Source organism: Wasmannia auropunctata, unplaced genomic scaffold, assembly GCF_000956235.1.
Source record: "Wasmannia auropunctata unplaced genomic scaffold, wasmannia.A_1.0 LD334508.1, whole genome shotgun sequence".
Classification (NCBI taxonomy): Eukaryota; Metazoa; Arthropoda; class Insecta; order Hymenoptera; family Formicidae; genus Wasmannia; species Wasmannia auropunctata.
In genome coordinates, this window is record NW_012028382.1 from 1295445 (window position 1) to 1317098 (window position 21654).

At 39.7% G+C, this 21654-nt stretch overlaps 1 protein-coding gene and 1 long non-coding RNA gene across 8 annotated transcripts in view; one reads left to right on the forward strand and one right to left on the reverse strand.

Moving 5' to 3' along the window:
- The window catches only part of LOC105458552, a 253105-nt gene that overhangs the window by 20019 nt on the left and 211432 nt on the right, over positions 1 to 21654 (forward strand). The gene's annotated exons all lie outside the window — the stretch shown is intronic.
- The window catches only part of LOC105458551 (lachesin-like), a 280519-nt gene continuing 268813 nt past the window's right edge, over positions 9949 to 21654 (reverse strand). For 5 of the 6 annotated variants that reach the window (XM_011703947.1, XM_011703946.1, XM_011703948.1 and 2 more), the window contains 2 exons: positions 14343 to 14511; positions 9949 to 13734 (listed from right to left, as the gene is read on the reverse strand). In XM_011703947.1, the coding sequence (XP_011702249.1) occupies positions 13643 to 13734; positions 14343 to 14511 (261 nt within the window). In that variant the 3' untranslated portion in view covers positions 9949 to 13642. The remainder of the gene's footprint in view (positions 13735 to 14342; positions 14512 to 21654) is intronic. The other variant, XM_011703949.1, reaches the window with a different exon arrangement.

Sequence of the window (21654 nt, forward strand, 5' to 3'; positions counted from 1 at the left end):
GAATAAGTTGAAGAAGGTTTTGTTATCCACTAACAGCTCTCTGAAACCTGGGTCACGAAATATTCTTCATTCTTTATTCGTCTATTGTGTCATAAAGATTGGTATTATTATATTTTTGTAATAAATAAAAGAAAAGGGCACAGCCACATATATGGATTAAGCGCACATCTCTTCCGTCATAATTTGACGTTGCAGGTTTTGTGCAGAAGTTGTAATATAAGCAAGCTTATAGAATAATCGCCCAGAGTTTTCGAGTGGGGCGTTGGTCGCGACATTTGTATATGCTGCACACGCGCCACATTCCTGCAAGTTTGTCGCAATGCATCTTCATTGCTACTTTTCATAGCGAGATGCTGTCTGAATGTAGAATCGCGGTTGTCTCGAAGAGACGTATTTCGGTGTCGCGACATCTGGCGAAGTACGATCATTTATTTTAATGGCTTTCCTCTCTCTGCAGTCAAATCCGGGATACGAAATTTTAACGCGGGACATTTTTCAGCTCTTTCTCACGAGAAATATATTTTTACATAGATGTTAAAAAAATCTAGACTTTGACGTCTCATTACCTTTATGTGAATACTGTCAGAAAAAAATCTTTTTACGAGGAGCATGAAAATATTCAAAGAGATTGGCAGCTCGCTCAAGATAACGAGGATAAGCGCAAAAATATTTTGGCGCGAGATTACGAGTATATGTAAAGCAGAACACCCTGGCCCGAATCTCCTACGTTACTTACTTTAAGCGGCGAAGTTTTCGCAGCGTGATACAGCGCGTTGCAACATACGATTGCACACTATACACACGTGCGACTACAACAAATTAGCGGTCCCGGAATAAATTGAAAGGTTTAGCGGGACTCGACAGAGCAGAGCGGAATAGGTAATCGTTTGAGATCAGCTTAGGCTAAACCGCAGGTGGTCTAATTGCGAGCGGGCTTTCCCTTCGGTAATCGCGCGATAGGGATGTCACATTACACGTGTAGAGATAATGCATCGTCCATGCAAATTCGTGTCTTGCGTGCCTAACGTTTATCCCTCATCGGCGTCGTTCACTCTCGCGCGCACGATTCTCGAGTGTGTGCCGACGATGTGGTTAGCGGTGCGGTCAAAACCTCATATCGTCCATTTTAATTACACTATAATTATCGACGCCAGATTATTCCTCTCAAGTTCCACTATACTATTACATGTCTGCCATTCTTTCGCATAGGGTGATATATATTATATATATATATATGGTAATTGTTGTTTTATTAACAATCAACGATGCACAATCCTAAACTCTTCATATTTTACTATATATACATGCATGCGCGTACTATATACTATCATATATACTACATGCACTACTTGCACTTTGAAATTCAACTAGTCAACGTCAGTTACACGTACAATTATCGAATCTATCTCATACATCTATGAATACATGGAATCGTATTGTGTTTTATTCTTCACGTTATCTGCCATTTACTTTCAATCCACTATGAAATCTGTATTTTAATAAACTTTTCAACTCGACAATGCTAATATAAATTGCAAAAGAAAATATCTAATCTTTCCTTGATGAAAAGTTAGTTTTTATTTTCTGTCGCATTTACGATAAAATTAAATTTGACATACGCTACATAGATAAAAATAATTTGCAGAATACTTACATTGTGTAGGGCTAGATGAATTTGCTGCGATGTCATTGCAACATCAAAACGATTTACTGTCGATAATTTATTTCTGATTATAGATACAATATACATCGTAGGCTAGACGAAACACTTATTAGGTATATTAGCCTATCTATAAATGGTACGATGTGAACGCAACACAACGAAGTAGGAATGTAAAACGGATAGAAACTTATTACACCGCCACGTACAACGCGACGTGTCCGAGGAAACATAAGTTCGATCGATGAATGCGAGGATGATCTCTTTTATAGTTTTCTCGTATCCCACGTTAATAGAGGGATTTGCGCTCGCGCGCTCGAGTGAATACGTTCTGCGTGTTTATCTGCTGTCTGTTGTCCGCGTGTGTGAGTATATGCGTGTGTATGTACGCGTGGGTGTAAACGGCACCGTTTTTTTATTCATTGAACATCATTGTCGCGACACATTTTATCACTCTTGTCTTATTTTATTTAATTAGCTACTCTCACACGAGTGGAGAGTGTGATCGAAGTAATTCGATAATATTTACACGGCCACTTATTCGTAACACGTCCAACACGGAACTGGCAGTGTTCCGACATGCGGTGCTCGATCCGATCTGTGCTCGATCTATATCGGAGTTTGCTGAAAATATAAAACTGCTGACCCATAATTCTTCATTTCACTATTTGAATATGCTATCCTCTCTCTATATCTGATGCGAGTTAGGAATTGAATTATACAAATTATCTTTTATAATTTATAGAGTTAAATTATTCATCATATTAAAAGCTATTGATTTAACGTCAAATATTCTGATATAAAATTCTCCACTATTATATTAATTATTAAATATTAATTTAAGCAGATTAAAATATCTTTAAAACTTCAGACAAATTATTGTGCAAAATTCTCATAGATTAAATTCTTTTAAACGTATAAAATAAGATTTAAATAAAGCAAATATTAAAATTTTAATCATTAATTATTAACAGGGCAGATTTTATATATAATGAAATTCAAATCAGTTTCCAATAACTGTTTTCGGAAAGTATTTTACGCTCATCATTTGCGTTGCGATCGTCAGGATTTTTATTGAAACTGTACATCATTCATTATCCCGTACACTTTATCGGAACCCGTTCGTCGTTCGAGAGTCAATTACTAATTTCATATACATCGGCGATCTGATCGTTCCTCACAATTAACGGATACGAACGGAACACCGTGAGCCCATCTAAAATTCAAATCCGCGTAATCAACTATCCGTCGAGAGATATAGTCTTTTTCTCTTTCTCTCGCCACCGCTGTTGCATCAGATTAGATCGCAAATCGAATCGCACCGCATTTCTTCGCGCTACTGATCGCGCGACGACGCCCATATCAGTCGACAACGCTCACCGTTCTTTCGATATTCCCCTCTCGCACCGGGGGTTCGCCGAGGGATGAAGAAGTACGACCTTGACGAGAATTTCTGCATGGTTGAGAAATTTCTGCATCGTGAATGGAATGTGAAGTTTTTTCGAAACTTCCACGAGCAGTTCCATACGCGCGCCTCCTCATACTCGCTTGATATGAGTTCGCTTTGATTCAACTTCACTGTCTTTATTTCCCTCTTCATCCCTCCATTTCCATTTCTTTTTCTCTATTACACGGGCTTCTGTGATTCGCATGGCAGCAGCCTCTTTTTTTTGTAACATGTAACGCACTCTAGACGTATTCATCCTCTCTCTTTCTCTCTCTCTCTCTCTTTTATCCTTTATCTTCGAAAGCTGATTTAGGAAAGAAAAAGCCTTAAAGTTCCTCCCCATCCACCCTCCCGCTTTTTCTTGCCATCTTTCCGATCGGTTTCCCCCGATGCGAGACAAATCGCACTTTCGTGCGCTACGTTTTCCGCTTACTTACATATTCACAGCTATAATTTCGATCCTGTCTCCTTTCCGCGAGAGAGATCGGTAAAAGTCCAGACGAAGCTTCTCTCGGTCAGACCGGATTGATCACGCTTGGACGCCGGCATCCTGGCCGGAAGATCTTGTCTTGGATATTGACATATTTACAAGTGTGGAGTTTTGTGAATTATTCTAGTTTCGCATGAGTGATTGTTGATACCTTCAACGATAGCGTATCAGAATATTGTATCGCACGAACATATTATGGCGCGCATTATTCAGGAAGGAATCAGTCGACAGTGCTTTTATTGTTAATTAATCCGATAGGGATTGTCGGTTGGTTCCTTTCTCCCTGTAAGAAGATCCACATAATTTTTTCATCTAGATTTATCTGAAGAGCACAAGTCAAATACTAATTAAATGCTGGAAATGATTTTCTGAGTTACAATGAAAAGTATAACAAATTTCATTGTTTCAGAAATATCGTTCTGTTATTTAATATCTCAAATTGTTTAAAATTTACATTGATGATTTGATATCTTTTAAACGAGAAATTTGAAATATTTTTTCGCCGTAATTCAGAGTACTATAGTATACTATACTTTATCAGAATAGTATTTAGTTTAATATCCGACTTTCGCTCTTCGATTGCATTACAGATGTCTCGAAATCACGTTGACATAAATACTAACAAAAGTTTTTCGATATGATATCGAGGCTTTGACGATTGTATTAGAAGTGGTCACTTGAAGGAGGCAAATCCTCGAGTATTGCAGAGGAATCGCGCGCGTTCCTGCAATTAAGAATTTTCGGACGCGGTTTGATGTTTCGCGCGGTTCGCATGCGATTTCCATGAGCAGACGCGCACGAAGATATAGAAAGAGAATGAAAGAGAAGAAAGAGAGAGAGAGAGAGAGAGAGAGAGAAAAATGGAAGAAAAAAGAGAGAAAGCAAGCGTCATAATTATCACGCGACAACACCATTGTAGATCATTAAAAAACAACTCACTTCCATTCACGTCTGGCCTGCTAAAGGTTAATGAGAGCGTTCGCGGGTATGCAGCGGCAAATCGAATATCGGAAAAGTGATCACGCGCTCGGTTCTGCTCATACATACGTACGTACATTCGCGCACACATGGGAACATGGAATATTTTAAGATTACGTTAAAGCTATCCGATCTGGCACGCAGCCATCTTCGGTGGCCACGTTATGCGGCGATTTCGTGTAAGTGATTTACGGATGTAATTAGCACGGAGACTCTCTCTCTCTCTCTCTCTCATCCACTGGCGGATCCAGAGTTTCTCTTTCTTTTTTGCTCTCTCTCTCTCTCTCTCTCTCTCTCTTTCTCTCTCTTCTCGGGATTTCAATAGGAGTTTACTTTTTTCAATATTTTTGTTGATTAATTCACACAAGTTATGCCTAGCCAAGGCCGTACAAAAAAACGAAAATGTTAATTATAATAGTTTTGAAATTTTTTAATCTCATCTGTCGGTTGATCCATTGAGAGTCTCCTAGATCCGCCTTTGATCTAGATATGGATACACAAGGTGAAAATCACCTCGCACGCATACAAATTCACGATCGGCTTGAAGCGAGGAGTTTTTCGTCTTTCTCAGGTTGCAATGGATGTAAACTGTGACAACAACAGTACGTTGTTTTACGGTGACACATGCAGGTATGCGCGCGACGTCGGTAGCATTTGCATTTAAGTCGTATTGCCGTATCGATTTACCGAATTACCTGTACGATTGTTGCACATTGTACGCAATGTAATTACAGTGCGGCACACGACGATGTGTACCGTTCCTTCGTCGCGCTCGGTATAGTTCATTTATAACGTCTAACGTTACGCACTAAATCCCCTTCCCCTGACTTTTAATACCGCATTCACCATAGTGATCAAGATTATACACACATGCACATACGCACGCACGCACGCACGCACGAATACATACACAGGCATATCGTACAAAATGAATTGTAGTATAGTGATAAATGCGATAACGTCGTAATCGTCATATTGTCGAGACCAACTAAACAACTAAACAGCCTTTTAAGTACATATTTACATACGAGAGAAGTAATGTCGATCGAAAGTTCGTCGTCGACAGGACTAGGTGGTCTGTTGTGCGCGTGTGCCAGGTAGTTTAATGTTCGTTTAATTCGTCAAACTCTGGCGAATTTCGCCCGAGCGAGATGTAACGCACAAGCGGAAAATGCAGATTGCGCGTATCAATGCCTGGCATCGTGGTCATTGATTTAATCGTCGAAATTAGGCTGAGGGGCTGCCTGCACTCGGTTTTCATGACCTGCGTGTGCGCATAATCATTATGCGAATATTGTATGGAACTGAATATCATTAAACGATAACCGCTCGATTATTCGTCATTAATTCCGCTATTATTAACTATCCATTGGAAATGTGTGATGATAAGTTGCGTTAAATCTGCATTTTGTCTTTTTTAATCATACATGTTGCATCCTGATATTCGGAATATCGAAGAGTATTTCACAAAATCTCTTCGATCTTTACGCGGTATTTAAATTCCGTTTTTGATTACGATATATTTTACGATTGACAGAATCGGATATAAGAGATAATGATTCTTATTATGTTTGACCGCGTTCGCGTGTTTAAGAATTAATATAATTAACGTTCAATTTTAATGAATCTAAACGTAATAAGAATTCTTGTCTTCAATATCGGCGATGAAGATATAATTTGTGGAAACTCGAAAAGTTTAGTGAATGCGAGGGGAAAATTTTTTTGCGTGGTCTCACACCATCGAACGCTAACGAGTCGTCGCCATCGTCGTACGTCGCGTCTCGCACTCGATAGCGCACACAATGCGCCGACTTTTTATAAATCGTCACGTAAAATCCTCTTTCTCGTCGACGCATCGTGCTGCATACTAATTCGCGCCATGCCGAACGAACTAAAGTGGCTTTCTGCATTCTCTTTTTCGTTTTTCTGTTTATACTCTTTTTTTTTTTACCTCGTTGGTCAGATTTTCGAATCAAAAATATACACATCGCAGCGTAGTTATTGGAAATTTGCACATGCGAAAAATTGGCAAATACACGGCCGACCGAAAAAAGGTCGGCCGATCGATTCCGTTGTACTACGATGATCGAAAAAAATATTCCGATGAGTACTTAATATCTTGATATTCGACGGTAAGAATAGGTCGACGTGTCAAAAACATCATATATTACATACATACATTTGGAAGTCTTTAGTTTACTGCCATTGGAAAAAGAAGACATTCTAGTCGCGACGAATCTTACAATGATCGAAATAATTGATTGAAGAACATAGAAGAGATAAATATGAGGTAGTTTGATTTGTCCAATATTCAAAAGAATAGACGAAAGAAGACGTTGTCTGATCTAGTCTGACTCTTTTCACTTGTTTCATTCATATGTCAGTTACTTTCGAAATCATCCTTCATAAGAAGCATTATAGCGAATCAAAATGATAAATCAAGAGTAGAGAAGATAAATACCGCATAAATTAGGCGGTAGAATTTGTCGCTTATTGTATACGAACGGACCCGTCATCCATGATATCGCCTGACTTTTCCCACTTGTTTCCCTCACGCACGACAATCAGTTTCGGGATTCGCATAATTACATTCTCGAGATTCGACGAATCGTAACGGAGAATTTCCTTCACGGATACGGGTACGAGCTTGTTCGAGCGTGCACCACTGATACTGGGGTGAGGAGAGGGGGGGGGGAAGCAAGGGATGGAATAACGAAACCGCGGCACGCACCGCTTCTTTTATTTGCGTATCCTGCTATCCGAATGAAAAACGGCAACCGTCCGCCACGGCACTCTAAGCATATCGCGCCTCTCTATGTTAACTGTTACGCGATTATTTATTTTTTTTCCTTCCACGTTCTCGTCCTTTCTTTCTCTATTCTTCTATTTCAGTCGGTGTACTCGAGTCTCGACGTTCACATCCAGTATTATGCGGGAGTGGAATCTACTGCGCGCAGTCGGCGCACCGATTGTCGCTGAATACTAACACGCACACGTTGCGATTACCAAGCACGATTCAATCCGCATTTTAGCACAATTATTTAAGGTGTAAATTAAAACCACGAGTCGTACAGCATCGAACGACCAGCCGTTGTAAAAATTCACAGAGAATTATCGTAGCGCGATTTTTTCCACACGTAAAATTACATTTTGACCGATATACAGATATTTTATTCTTGTGAGCATGCACGTTTCGCGAATCTGCTTTGGCAGTGGTCGTTCCGTCTCGGTGCTGGTATAAAAACCGTATAAAGTTACTTTACAAACCCTATAAACTACTAAACGAACAGATCTATCTCTCTAGTTGCGGAAGAGACATGGAATACGCAAGATAAAAGTTTAATTCATCGTCGCACATCGCTCGCGTTTGTTTCGAATTTAAAAAACGACACGCGTCCACTTGGACATTTTGCAATGCGACGTCGACACAGTCGTACAATGTCATAAATATATCAACGTAAATTTATCCCTAGATCGCAGAGAAAATACATTGACATTTTCCAAAACGCGAACATTCTTTGTCAATTTTTTTTCTCTCCAGGAAATAACCTCGTCGAATTACTTTCATCGCGATAAAGGGGCTCTTGATACAAAAGTATAAGACTTGTGATATGAAGGAACAGACAAGGGTGCTCTTATCTCTTTCTGGACAGACATCCTTTCTTTCTTCCGTCTCGATCGTTTTCGGCCAATGTTCCGTTCGGGAAACGCGCAACGACGTCGTTTGCCAAGTGAGTTTGTTACGTCTCGGCTTTGTAACGCGACTCTAATTCGCGGCGGTAACGACCTCGCTGCTGCGCTTGTAACCAGAGTCGGAAATTATACCGACGTTTAGTTTTGCGCCTTAATGAGAGGCGCGCTCTTCGGAGAGGTGGTTGTCGGACGATGTTCTTCACGGACCTAAGTATCTAACATAAATGGCGATGTAAATTGACTCAAGTAGCAGATTAAGTTGAGAAGATTTCGCTCTTCCGTGTTTATTCATTCGACGACGCGTTTATTATCATGTTTACAACGTAAGATGCGAACAATCTCAGAAAAATATATACGTTAATGTTTATTCAATTCGCGTATTTTTGTCCTTACGAATATAAAGAAAAGATCATTTACTCACCATTTACTCCTATGATTTGTGCTGATACAGTTATCGTAGAGAAAATGTATTTCTCATCTACTAAAATGTGATTACAAAATAAATCACACTAAAAATTGTTTTTTCTTTGATTCGAAAAGAAAATGTTCGAACAAAAATGATTTGCTTTTTTCAGTTAAGTTTTTATATAATAGTTTGCATTTTATGAAGATAAACGTTTGACATAACGTTGTTCATATTTTTCTGATTGTCTCGTTGATTCGAATAGAAATACGATTACGTACGAACAATTCATATAAAGACAGTCGGCGAAGTAACAATCAGAAATGAAACAATAACATTTACCCCGTTGACGTAATATGAGAAAAAGTGCCGCTCATTTTTAATTAAAGCCGGCTGCACGTACGCGGAGCTGCGGACGTCCCGGAAAAGCGAAACGAGAGGAAAAACGAGCACGTCCGACCGAGCGCGAGCATATAGAGAGTCTCGTTTGCCGGTCACGAACGGCATTCTCATGTCGGTTGCTATTATAGTAAAGAATAAAAGTGGATGGAAATACCAAGAAACGACGATAGGCACGCGTTGCATGCACTTCGAACCTCCGGTATAGCGCTACAGTGCCATGTTCACTTCCGAGACATTCTATCCCTTCCATCCACGATTGAAAATGTATCGGAGAATACGATTCTGAAGAAGAAGAATGCAACAGAAGTATAGTATATAGCTGGCTAGCGATCTTGAATTATTACAATGCCTCGAAATCACGTTCGTACATAAATCAGCCGGATCCTTTCCGCAGGAAAGCCGAGAAAAGCTCTGCGTGCGATGTTTACTCTTTTTACTAAAAGCCATACGGCAGTTTTTATTGTTCGGTATGTACAAAGAGTAAATTTGTAATGTAAGTTTTTTTTTATCGCCAATTTATGGATATATATATCGATAAAAATTAATACAAATATGTTAATTGTGCGATGGAATGAAATTATTGGCGTTCAAATTAAACGCGTAGGAAAGTATAGTGTTCTTGTAGCAAGAGCCGCTGTAAGCCATTCTCATCGTGAAAATATTGAAACTATCTACCTAATATGTCGATATCGGCCAATTTTATCTTCTGGTTGTAATATCGGATGCAATTTTGTATCTTGAGATATGTTAGTGTCGTACATTTCGGATACACCCGCGATGATACTTTAATTCTGTTGTATGAAACGTCTAATTAATTAATGCCCTCGATCGATGTTTGACCGCGCGTTAATCCAGTGCAGAGGAGCATCGGGGGGGGGGGGAGGATTAACGGGCGTGTATGAGCGCGTACACGTGCGAGAGCGTGTAGAGTAGCTGGAGAAGCCGAGCATACATCGCGTCCGCTTGGAGAATGTCGATGCCGACATTGTGCGGCGTACCTCGCGTTGAACTTGATAAATGAAGGCGAATCGGCAAGTGTCGTCGCGCGGCCCACTACCTCTCTTCTCCGACTCCACATTCTACCCTCGCACTTTTTTCCCCTCGGTAGTCCGGCGACTGTCTGATTTTCCGACCAGGAGGAAGAATGGAGAGGTAACCGGTCGGCGGATGGGAGGCAACGGAGGAAGGGTCCACTAAATGTCCACCTCCGGCCGAAGGGCCGAGGGTCGCTATCTTTTTGCCCGAGAAATAAGGGGCTAGAGACAGGGACTTGATTATTCGGTCGGCGACAAGAGGCGTTCTTACGCGTGGTTGAGCCATTGTATTACTGGTCGTTGAAAACTTTTTTAATCACGTTCTTTCGTTGCGCGGATATTGGATATTACTTGTTTTTCGCGCTCACATGCATGGTACGCACACGCGCTTTCGGCTCAAGGCGTTTACCAGCACTTTTTTCATTCATTATTCATATTTTCTGCTACCATTTACTCCCGTTCGCGTTCGCGACAGCTCCAAGTTTTATTAATAGTTACGAACCCGACGTCGTCGATGGGGTTTTGGCGAAACGCGGTCGTACTGAATTATGCGGCGTCCCGAACAAGAAGTCGTTTACGAGTTCCTAAATGTATTTTAAATCGGTCACCGACTATAATAGCTATTCGCGCGCATCCCGATCGGTCGTAGTCAGTAGACGAGAAATATCTAAATGTCACATCTTCTGATTTCCGTTGGGAAAAGATTGATAGAACCAAAGAATTGTATAAAATTTTGCGAAATTGCTTTTTTTAAATAAGATCATTTCGACATTTGCAAATAATTTTATATAACGTATGTAAGTTATATTGATTTTTTTAATAGTTTCAAATGTATTATACCCTTAAATTGACTTAAATGAAAAAAATTATGCAAATTTTATCTCAGTATTTAAATGCGATTTAAGAATGAGAGCCGAAAGAAAATAATGAGCGATGAATTCTTCCGTAATGATTTGTTTAATGTGTTTCGACGAGAGGTAGACAAAGTACGTGCAATGTAAGAAACAAATGGGACAGCAATAGCGCGAGCAAGAATTATGAGCCACGCTGAGAGCGTCGCGCAGAAATTCGATATTATACTCGAAGCAGCCCACTTGTGTACCACTTGTATGTACATAAAGACAAATAGACAGTTGTCTAAATGAAAAAAAAAAAAAAAAAGAAAATTGCGAGAGCTAATTGAATTGGACGTATCTCGCATTTTTCGCGCACACTTGATCGATTAGAACGATGCGTTTCTCGTTGCCACTCTCACCGCGTACACCATTCTTGCGCTCGCGTGCACGCTGTATACGAATTGCACGCATGACCGACTTTTCTTCATTATTTTCTACCTTCTACGGAAATACTCTCCCGAGAAGTAGAAAAATAAATTTACTTGATATCTCGCGATTTATTTTATCTTTTGCTAACACGGGACGGGTCCGTATTTGTAGGATTGCGTAAACAATGCAAATACATATATGGAGAAAGAAAGATTCTGCATATTTGAATTAATTAAGAGGATTTCATTTTAATCCCGTGCTGTAAAATATTTTCATCCGACGCTCCGTATGCATGCTGCTTTATTTCTATTAATTCTTACGGAAAGAAGTGCATAATTTAATTCGTTGTATGACAAAGATATGATCGCTAGTCGAAATCTTGCACATTGCTTTAAAGATACCGCTGTCGATTGAATTTTATTAATATTAATATTTCTCGAAAAATCCTTTTGTGCATTGTCACATAAACGTTTTTTGCTTTGTGACGTAAAAGATTCTGTTCTTCGTCGAATTTTTAAAACGCATCAAATAACGCGATTGAATTTAATGCAAATATCATTATACACGGCGAATCTCGCTTTGTCTCTGTACCTTTTGAGGTAACTGTCGGAACAGAAGGGTAATTACTGTTGAATCTCATAACGTGCAATTTCTATTTCGCGTAAGCTAATTGCGCTGCTTTAGACTCAACAACGTTCTTTGATTGTGAAGTAGCGCGATCGTGTTTAGTCGAGACAAATCCAAGAAATAATCCGAAAAATCACTACCCGTCGTCGATCGATAATCGCGTGCGGTACAGGCTTTTATCGCCCGCTAATTGATTTCGAGATACCGTGCGGGAGAAAAGAAAAGAAAAGCGATAAGAAAAGAGCCGAGACGCGCGATCCGATTACGCGGTAATCGCCTCCCGCAATACCTTACGATTTTAGCGTAGAAATTCGAGATTTCGTCGTTCGCTTCTCACCAGTGCAGTGGCCGGAAATGCGGTGTCAATATTGGAACACGAGACTGGAGGATCGACAAAAGGTTCCTTGTGCATGCCGCTAGGGAAGAATCGGTGTATCGCGGTACATACAGAGCTGGTACACACTGGTCGTAGTGACCGATGGTCGCACAGGCGCGGATTTCGAAGCGTATACTTGGTCAAAGCCGCGGTTGCATGGCAACGATTCGTTCTCCCATCCTCGATGCACTCGCCACCAACCTTGCTGGCTGAAAGTCCATGAGTCGGCAGACGTTTCGAGTCTATTCGAATTAATCGTGGAGAGAAAGACGAGCACTGTGGTGACGCGTACCTTCTCCGTGTTCTCAGTCGCTTTTCGCTCGAACGTGCTCTACACGTTCGCCCTTTCCACTTTTCGCTATCTGCGTTGTGTACAAGATGTCCCAGAAGACTCGCGTTTTCCTCGAAGCAGAGGTATTTGCAGTCGTACCAAAAAGAGAGTCGATTGTTTCGAGGGTCTCTAAGTTGTGAACGATCGGAATTCGAGGAAATACAAAACTTACTCGGTGAAGCCGAAATACAAATGAGTTAAACGAAAGTTGCGTTCCAATGCTCTTAAGAATTTGAAGGGAATTTTAAATTAAGGCCCGATCATCATCGCCGTGGCGAGAATGTAAACAAAATATAAAATAATGTAAAAACGAGTAATTTCAGCAACATCTTGAATACCATAATTTCAATTATTCTTTATTATAGTTTCATCAATGTGGAATTATGATTTGATGAATAATTGTACTCTCTCATTCACGTTTTTCGATCAACAGTCAAGTTTGTGATTTTACTTACGAATAAGTAACCTGTTGTTAATAAAACCGGTCATGACGATTCATCGACGGTTATTACGTATCGGGATTTCGTGATGTATTTCTCTTACGTGTATTATTGTATATTCGCAATCTCGAATCGCGCACGGTCTCATCGCTAAAAGCATCGTCCTGTGGTCGTCACGCTGCCCTTCCGGACACGTCGTCGTCGCTCGGTTGCATCGACAAACGGCGCGTCGTTGCGAAAGAGTTCATCGTTCCGGTGCACAGTCAAAAGCGTCCCCGTCGGATGCACATCGTCGCACGTATCTCGCTGCGGCTTCCATGACACCTGGGCAACGTTCGCGCAATTCGTGATGGAAAATACCTCTCTCTCTCTTTTTCTTTTTCTCTTTCACACAAACACTCATTCATTCATTCATTCTTTTTTCTCTCTCTCTTTTTCTTCACTGGAAAGTGCCTTCTGATTTCTCCCTTCGAAAATGCGCGATGGAATGGAGCAATTAGTAAAGTAGCAGACACAGGCAGAGCAGAAGAGAGTACAGCCTTGGTTGCTTGGCCTGACCGCCGTGCTGCATTGCCGCGGGATACTCTCCTGAAACAGAGGGCAACACTTAAATTTTCTGAAGACCCGCGGCGCTTGGCATTCTCGCTCGCCGTTTCCTCTCCTTCTCTTCTCCCTTCCCTTCGCATTGCCCTTTTTGTTGCCTAGCCCAAATGGAATGCAATTTAGCTAATTATTTCCCGTAATTGGCGCGGTTTCTCCTTAGAGAGATGCATTCTCCTATCCCAAAAAGAGAATTTGCTAATCCCAGATGAGTCATATAACCACGAACAGTCTTAGCGCCATCGGATATTGATTTGATATTAAAAGGATAAGTTCGAAAAATAGCTTGCGTCAATGATGAATCAATGACAGTTATTCAACGTCGAAAGTTAAAAATTTCCAACACGGTGGATCACAACTGTCACACGATGTTAGCGAAAAATCACAAAATTAATCGAATAAAAGCATTAAGAGATATAGACAAAAGATTTTTTAATAAATCAATAGCATTTTACATTGCAAAATTTACGTTAAATTTCTCATAAATTCAGGCTTCCGATATCATTTGACGTTTTGTTTTTAATGGACACGAATGTTGGTTGTTAATCACGAACTGACAAAAAGTCGGTATCGTTCTCGTATCATCGATTACTCACCGTTGAGTACGTGTACGGTGATCGATTTCGGTTGAGCATTACTGGGGTTACAAGTATACCGTCCCGAGTCCGACGGCTTCGCTTCTTGCACCAGGAGGAAACTCGTCGTGCTGTCACCCTTTTCCGTGACCACGGAGACGCCGCCTCTGCTCGAGTCGTAGCTGATTATCTGGAACAGAGATCGGACGATCGTCTTGAGACAAGGTGACGTCTCTCCGGTTGGACGAGAAGTCACGATGAGGATAGGAAGCGAACGAGAAACCGGCTAGCCAATGCCGGATACACTTTTTATTAGGCAGCCCCGATGGGTATTGGCTATGAAGACGACAGGCGCGGAGATAAGCCCATCGAAGGACTCCCTTTCGGTTCGCGGAGAGCACGGGCGAGGGTGGAAAAAATACGAGGTTTCTCTCCTTTAACGAGAATTCTTAGCGCGTTCTACAAGATCGACGATCGGAAAGAGGCTGTAAAGTACAGTATCCCGGGACGTCCGGTGATACGAGTAAGGTTCGCCCCCCGACGTGCGGTGCAAATTACTTTGCCGGCGACTTATGCCCTGAGGATATTTCCCAAGATAAATATTATTCTAGGTATGAACATTTTTCCGGCGGATCTCTATATATTGTTTAGCTTTTTATAATTTTTAATTATTCCCTGGAGTTATTCAATTTTCTTGAAATATAAGCATACGTATTTTAATTTTTCTACATAGGAAATATTGAAGAAAATGAAAAGATAATATCTGTAATATCTTGTTGAAAAAGTAAAACCTGACACTTTTTTTGTTATAAAAGATAAACTTCCGTTTTATTATTTAATAAAAGATCAATTTTTCTCGTGCTCAAAAAGATACTTGGACTATTAGAATAATCAAAATATTCCACGATTGTTATTTAAGTCTGCGCATTTACGCTGGAAAATTGGATGCAATGTCCAAATGCTAGTAGTGCACTCGTCTCAAGACCCGGACGAACGCCGTGTTTATCCTACGTCTGTTCCACTTGACAACGCTCACGAGTGTCGCTTTAACGCGAGGTTGGCAGAATCCAACATTCGGTATACGCGAATGAAAGGAATAAAGAGCGGAGAACGTCGCGAGAGCCAAAAAGGATTTTTAAATAAATAATCCGCAGCCGGAACCTTACGACAGTGTGCCTTCGACTGAGAGGCACGTAAGCCTTCTTAAGGGATTGAGAATCGTAGAGCATCCTTGACAACATGTTGTTGGCTGTGTTTCGGCGTTAAAAAATTCGGACGTCATGTCCTCTTAGAATTTTCTTGGTAAAAAGAAATGACGAATGAATAATCATTAATTTCTCTCGTACACTGTACTTTTCCTTTCAGAGGAACCGTTTTTCCAATACTTAAAATTTAGAAATTTTGTTAAAATACAATATTTTTCTTTATAATTCAATAAACAAAAAAAATCTAAAATTGTTATCATTTATAATAAAATTAAAATAGAAAATTATAGTAGATTAGTATAGGGTTAATTAATATAGTATAAAAGTTTTATTAAAGAGTCTCGTTGCTTTTCGATTATTTATTATAACTATTTACTTCGCAGTAAGTTTTGATATTATATTGTACGCTCAAATTTCTTTCATTCGCGAAAGGGCAAATCTAAATGATTGCTTCATTCTCAGAAGAACGAAATGCTTTTTTGAAGTTTCTTTCATTAAGTGTGCAAATATAAGCTATACTCGAGAAAATTTAATCTTTCCAGACTGCTGCATTCGCTGCGCAGCATCAAATCCCGAGGATAAGAATATATCGGTCGCCGAGCTGTTTATCCCCATCGTCCCATGGTCTCAAAGCGCGCGATTAATCGGACGAAAGTTAGCGGCTGCGCCGCCGCGCCGCCACCGCCGCGAGTTTGATAAGCGCCGCGCTACTTCCTTCCGTTCCGTTATCTAAACCGCGCGTTGCGGTCTAACGCAGAATAATATGCGAAACTTTCGTTGGAAAATCCATAGTTAATCCGACCGTATATATACGAGGCGCAATAATGCCAGCGCACTCAGACACGTGCATCCATGACGCGCTCTTCTGCCGCTTCTGAGAGTTGAACTTTCCTTATCCTATATGAAACGGGGCTCGATGTTGGGTTTTTACAATCCGCCGGTAACTCGCAAATTAATGTTTCGAAGGGCGCGCGCGTTCGTCCCTTTAGCTGCTCGTGCTCTGCTCTATACAAGCACGAAATTAAACAACGCCTACAAAGTTGTATTTCTGAAACTTACGTAACACAAACGTAAACTTACGTTTCAGGAATTCATTAAACTTTTACGATCCACCTGATATAGGAAGTTTGTGCGTTTTTGTAACGTAGGATACGCGAACGATAAACCGAGCATGATCGCTCTTAAATATTTTGCGATATATGAATATATGTTGAATATATATTGAATGTTTAATATGCTCTGCGTTGCCGTTTTCTACGTTACTCACGTTCGCGATACACGCGAATTATTGTAAACGACGTTCTTGTAATTACTCGGGCGAGCGATGTTTCGAATTGAATTGATTTTTATTTAATTCTACTCGATCATCAGGATGGATAAATAATATCCAATTTTCAGTTCATTAATCGTATAAAGTGCTGACTCTGCATTGACGATTGAATTAAAACAGCGACCAATTACTCACCGATTAACTCTCGTGACTGTAAATCGATCTGGAATAAATGAACGTTACATTTAAATTGAATATTTACATTTTTTGTTCTGTCAGATACAGAATGTTTATTATAATTAGTCCGTCTCTCTCTCTCTCTCTCTCTCTGACAAAAGACAATTATATTTTATACAATTTTAAATTTTAATCATTTACATGCGCGTGTTAATGTGTTAACATGATTTTTAGTTATTAAAAATAAAACGAGGTTAATATGATAAGATTATAATTACGATTAACTTTCTCGTTAATGTTAAATCAAAATTTTCTTTCTTATTTATTAATTTAAAGAATTTCAAAAAGGCCCACAAATTATATAGAAATTAAAGATTGTTAGTTAGCACGGATTCATTCAATCCATAAATTTATTGTGTTTGATATTATCAGCAATGAGAGAGTGCAACTTAGCGAATCAGATAATTTCGATGTGTCTTATGAATCCGTAATTTTTCAAAGTTTTAAGTGCGAAAAGTTTGCACGACTGAATAGGAGGCAAATGGAAATGTTTCGTCAATCTCGTTACATGTTTTTGCTGGAAATCAGCATTCCATGGACGTTGCTGGTTGGCTTCAATGGAACATCTCAGGCTCAATGAACCGTTGGAATGGGTTTCCTCTCTTCTGCTTCTTCATGGTTTAGTACTTTTGTTTTACCCGGCTTCGCTCGTGCATTCTGATAACTGACACTCTCCGTTCTGCATTTGACCTATTCTTTCTTGTGATATTCGTTCGTACATTCTTTCACTTTTCTTTCCCTCTTTATCAAATTTTATCTTTTCAATTTAGCACTTTAATAGTCTATCTTCGATATGATTATTATTGTCGATTGTATACCTATGGTAGAAAATTGCAAAACGACAAAATCGATTGCCTTGTCAAATAGCTCAGATTATCGTCACGTGATCGCTGAAAATTATTGAAATTATTAACAAAGCGGTTGACTGCACTAGTCACATTATACATGTAGCCGCATATTGCGCAACATATGAGTTTTTAATGAATTTGCACGAAATATTAATTTGCTAATACGTTAATAAATCGATTCGACATCGTAGGCAGATTATATGAATTTAAATATATATTTCTGCGTATAAAATATGAGTGGATTAAGCAAAATTACAATACGGCGATGTCGTTCGCAGATATTGCAGGTATACGAAGTAAAACGATGCTAATTCGCATATTATCGCAACTGCCGTTTTTGCATTGGTTTAAAAAAAAAGTATTAGCGTTTTTCGAATTTTTCACTGATTTATTCAACTAGATTTAATATGTTTTGCATAATTTAAACTTTGTTATCCTATATCCTACGTTTCATTTCACATGATGTACATCATGATTAGTTTTACCTCCCTGAATATTTCGAATTGTCGACAATCAGATAAGAATTAAATCTAATAATATTATAATAATTAAATTACGGTTGAATTATGATATTCACTGAACATTTATTTTTGACCGATATTTCTCTTTGCAACATCCATCGTTTCTGTTTATCTTCTTGTCGTTCCTTATGTCACCATTTGCCATTTCGTTTGCTTTGATAAATTCAACCTTCAATCCGGAGTTCTCTCAGGCGAATTTCTTCACTTGGTGAGAAAGGCGCTCGGTCGCGCCTCTTGCCGAGAAATAAAGTTGCCAGTTCTTACGTTGAAATCGGCTGTTATTTCAGGATTTCGTTGTTCCCCGAGGTGGCGAGCATCCAGCTGCACGTCGAGCGCGGCAAATGCGAAATGTTTTCCGAAAAGCGACGCGACCGACATACGTACTGTATTCTACAGTATGGTATCGTAATGCCGTTGCTGTATCTCCGGGATCCTGACGTGTTTACCGTGAGATATATTCAATACCGCGCCCGAAGTGACGCGAATTTCACTGCCGACCGACCAAACGTCCCGTTTAATCGAATGCAACTTGGATCGTTCCATGCAGTTAGGCGTATCATTCGATATTCGTTGGGCAACAGCAAGAATCTCGACCGGGTAAGGTAGATACTTTTTGACGCTCCGAAGGTTCCTGTGCGCTTCTGTACGCTTCTGTACGCTTCTGTGCGCGCGTTCATTCGCCCGCATTTCGGAAAATTACGGAAAACACGAGTCTGTGTATTTGGCTCGCAACACACTCGGCGTTTATCCCTTTCGCTAATTTTACTTTGCTGGAAAATTGCGTCGTCTTACTACACAAAGTACACTGAGGGCAAAATCTTATCTATTTAAGTACTCGTCGCGTGCAACAGAAATTTCAGAGAAATCTCCTAATTATTAATTGTTTCATTATAATCTCTGTTATTATATTTCGCAATATAATAATAATAATAATAATAACAATAATAATATATAGCAGTCTAATGATGATAAATAGCATGTATAGTAAAATATGTAAAGATACATATTTTACTATATACGCTTGTCTTTATACGAGCCGAATAAAGATTTATAAGGAAACAGGATCTTACACTGGTACAAACAAGGTCACCACACGCGTATTATTCTTTCATTTATTCAAATTTTATGCCCGACGCTTCACGTTCGCGTTGAAATAATAAGTTCGTTATCTCCTGGCTGGGCAGAGTAGTCTCTCGATTTCTCACAGTAAACGTTTGAAGCCGCATAATCGCGGTCCCTGTATAATTAATATCTGTCTACCGATGTTATTTTCCGTGAGGAAAACTGTGAGAAAATTTCAAATTTTTCATTGAACGATTCTCATTTTCTGTGCCATAAATAATACCGAAAATGACCTTTATCTATAAATATTCTAAATAATCATTAACTCAGAGCAATTAGATGTTAATTCAATATTAATAACAAAAACGATTTGATTTGATATTCGTTAAATTTGATCCATTTTCTTCGTATTCGTATTATACTGCTATTCTTTGAAATTATCAATTACATACTTCGCCTCTTTCATTCTCTCAAAGTCGCTGCGTAAGAGAAATTGATCCGTAAAAAAAAAAAACTAGGCAAAAATATTCCGTTTGAGGGACACATTGCACACATCATGCACGAATATAAAACTAGTGCATTTTCAACGACTTGTGTTATTAGTTTTTCACCCACACTCGACACCGAAATGTAATAGACATGCAAACGGCCGTAAATAAAAACGGCCAGCGGCGCTTATTCGCGTGAAGGGCTATTCTCATTTTGTACGTAAGTAAACGAAATAAAGATTATGTCTGATACGGATGTGTTTGCACGAGGATGAGGTGTCCACGTGCTGTGCGTCGCGCAGCGAATGGCTGTGGATGGACAGAAAATGAGCTGGTTTTACGAGTATACATAAATCCATTGCTGTTTGTCTTACACGTCTTGCAGCTCTGTTTGGATAGTATCAGGCAATCTTCTGTGCCCAGACACGCATGTTACGCCTTTTTCGCGAATTGACTCGACTGACAATAAAGTTGATACACCACCGAAAGTCGCATGCCACCTGTTATTTCGATTCGTCCATCGAAATCGCGTAGAAGAAATTTGGGCGAGCTGCGGCCTGTGCTACATTGATTTAAGATTATAATTGCAATTCGTTCGCGGGCTTTAATACATTCGCACTTCCGATGCCCGTTCATTCACTTCCGATGAATGGATCAATGGACAGATTTGCAAAACATGCTTTTGTTTCTGTTCTCATAATCACGGAAATCGATTTGGCAGTAGCATCCGTTCCCCACTCTCTTTTCTTTTGGCAGCCTTCCACGATCGACATATAAATAAGACCAAATATATGATCCTGTTTTACTATTTCATGATAGAATATCTTTGAGATAAATCAATTGACTCTCGATTGATTTGAATAAAAACGAACTATAGAGTCTAATAGAAATGAAATTAGATAAATACGAATATATGCGCAATGCAAATATGTTTTTACAAAATTGGTTGATCAATGTACGATAATAATTAAACGTTATTAGTGTTAATTAAGAAATTGTATGTCGACAAATATAAGTATTAAATTTTCAACGAAATAATCATTTCTCTTTACTTCTCTTGAGAAATTTTGAAACAAAATCTTTTTTTCGTCAATTTTTAGCACAATGTCAAAATATTATTCGCGCGTTTTAAGATACACCTTTAAGATATAGAGGTATTTCAATATCGTATCGTTCATCGCACATCGCGCATCGACAAGCGATGGCGTGGCGCGTCGCTTCGGGGTGCGGTCGCCGCAACAGACGCGGGCATGAAATTCAATCAAAATCAAAGGGATAAGGTGTATCGGAGCGTGAAAGCAAACGCGCCTGGGTGGCTCTGGTGGATTCCTTGTGGCCGGAAAATGTTTCGCGTCGCGGTGGATCGATCGGGGCGACTTTATTATCGGAGGAGAATTTCAGTCAGTTCCCCCGAGACGATTCCTAGGGGTTGTTCCTCCCGTTCCTTATCGGTCGTAGCAACCGCAGGTTTATCACGTTCGAAGGCTATCATGGCATCCTCCGCGAGCACATGAATCATTATGAACGTGCAAAGTCGCGATTATGATTACGAGTAGCGTAGCTATCTTGCCACAGCCTGATCGTTTAATCGATTCCACTCGTGCAATCTCTTATGAGGTCTCTTTGCCAAAAGTATCGGAAGCGTTGACGAAATATTTAAAGAGGATGATCCAGAGACGCATCTCGGTCCGTTGGACTAAGC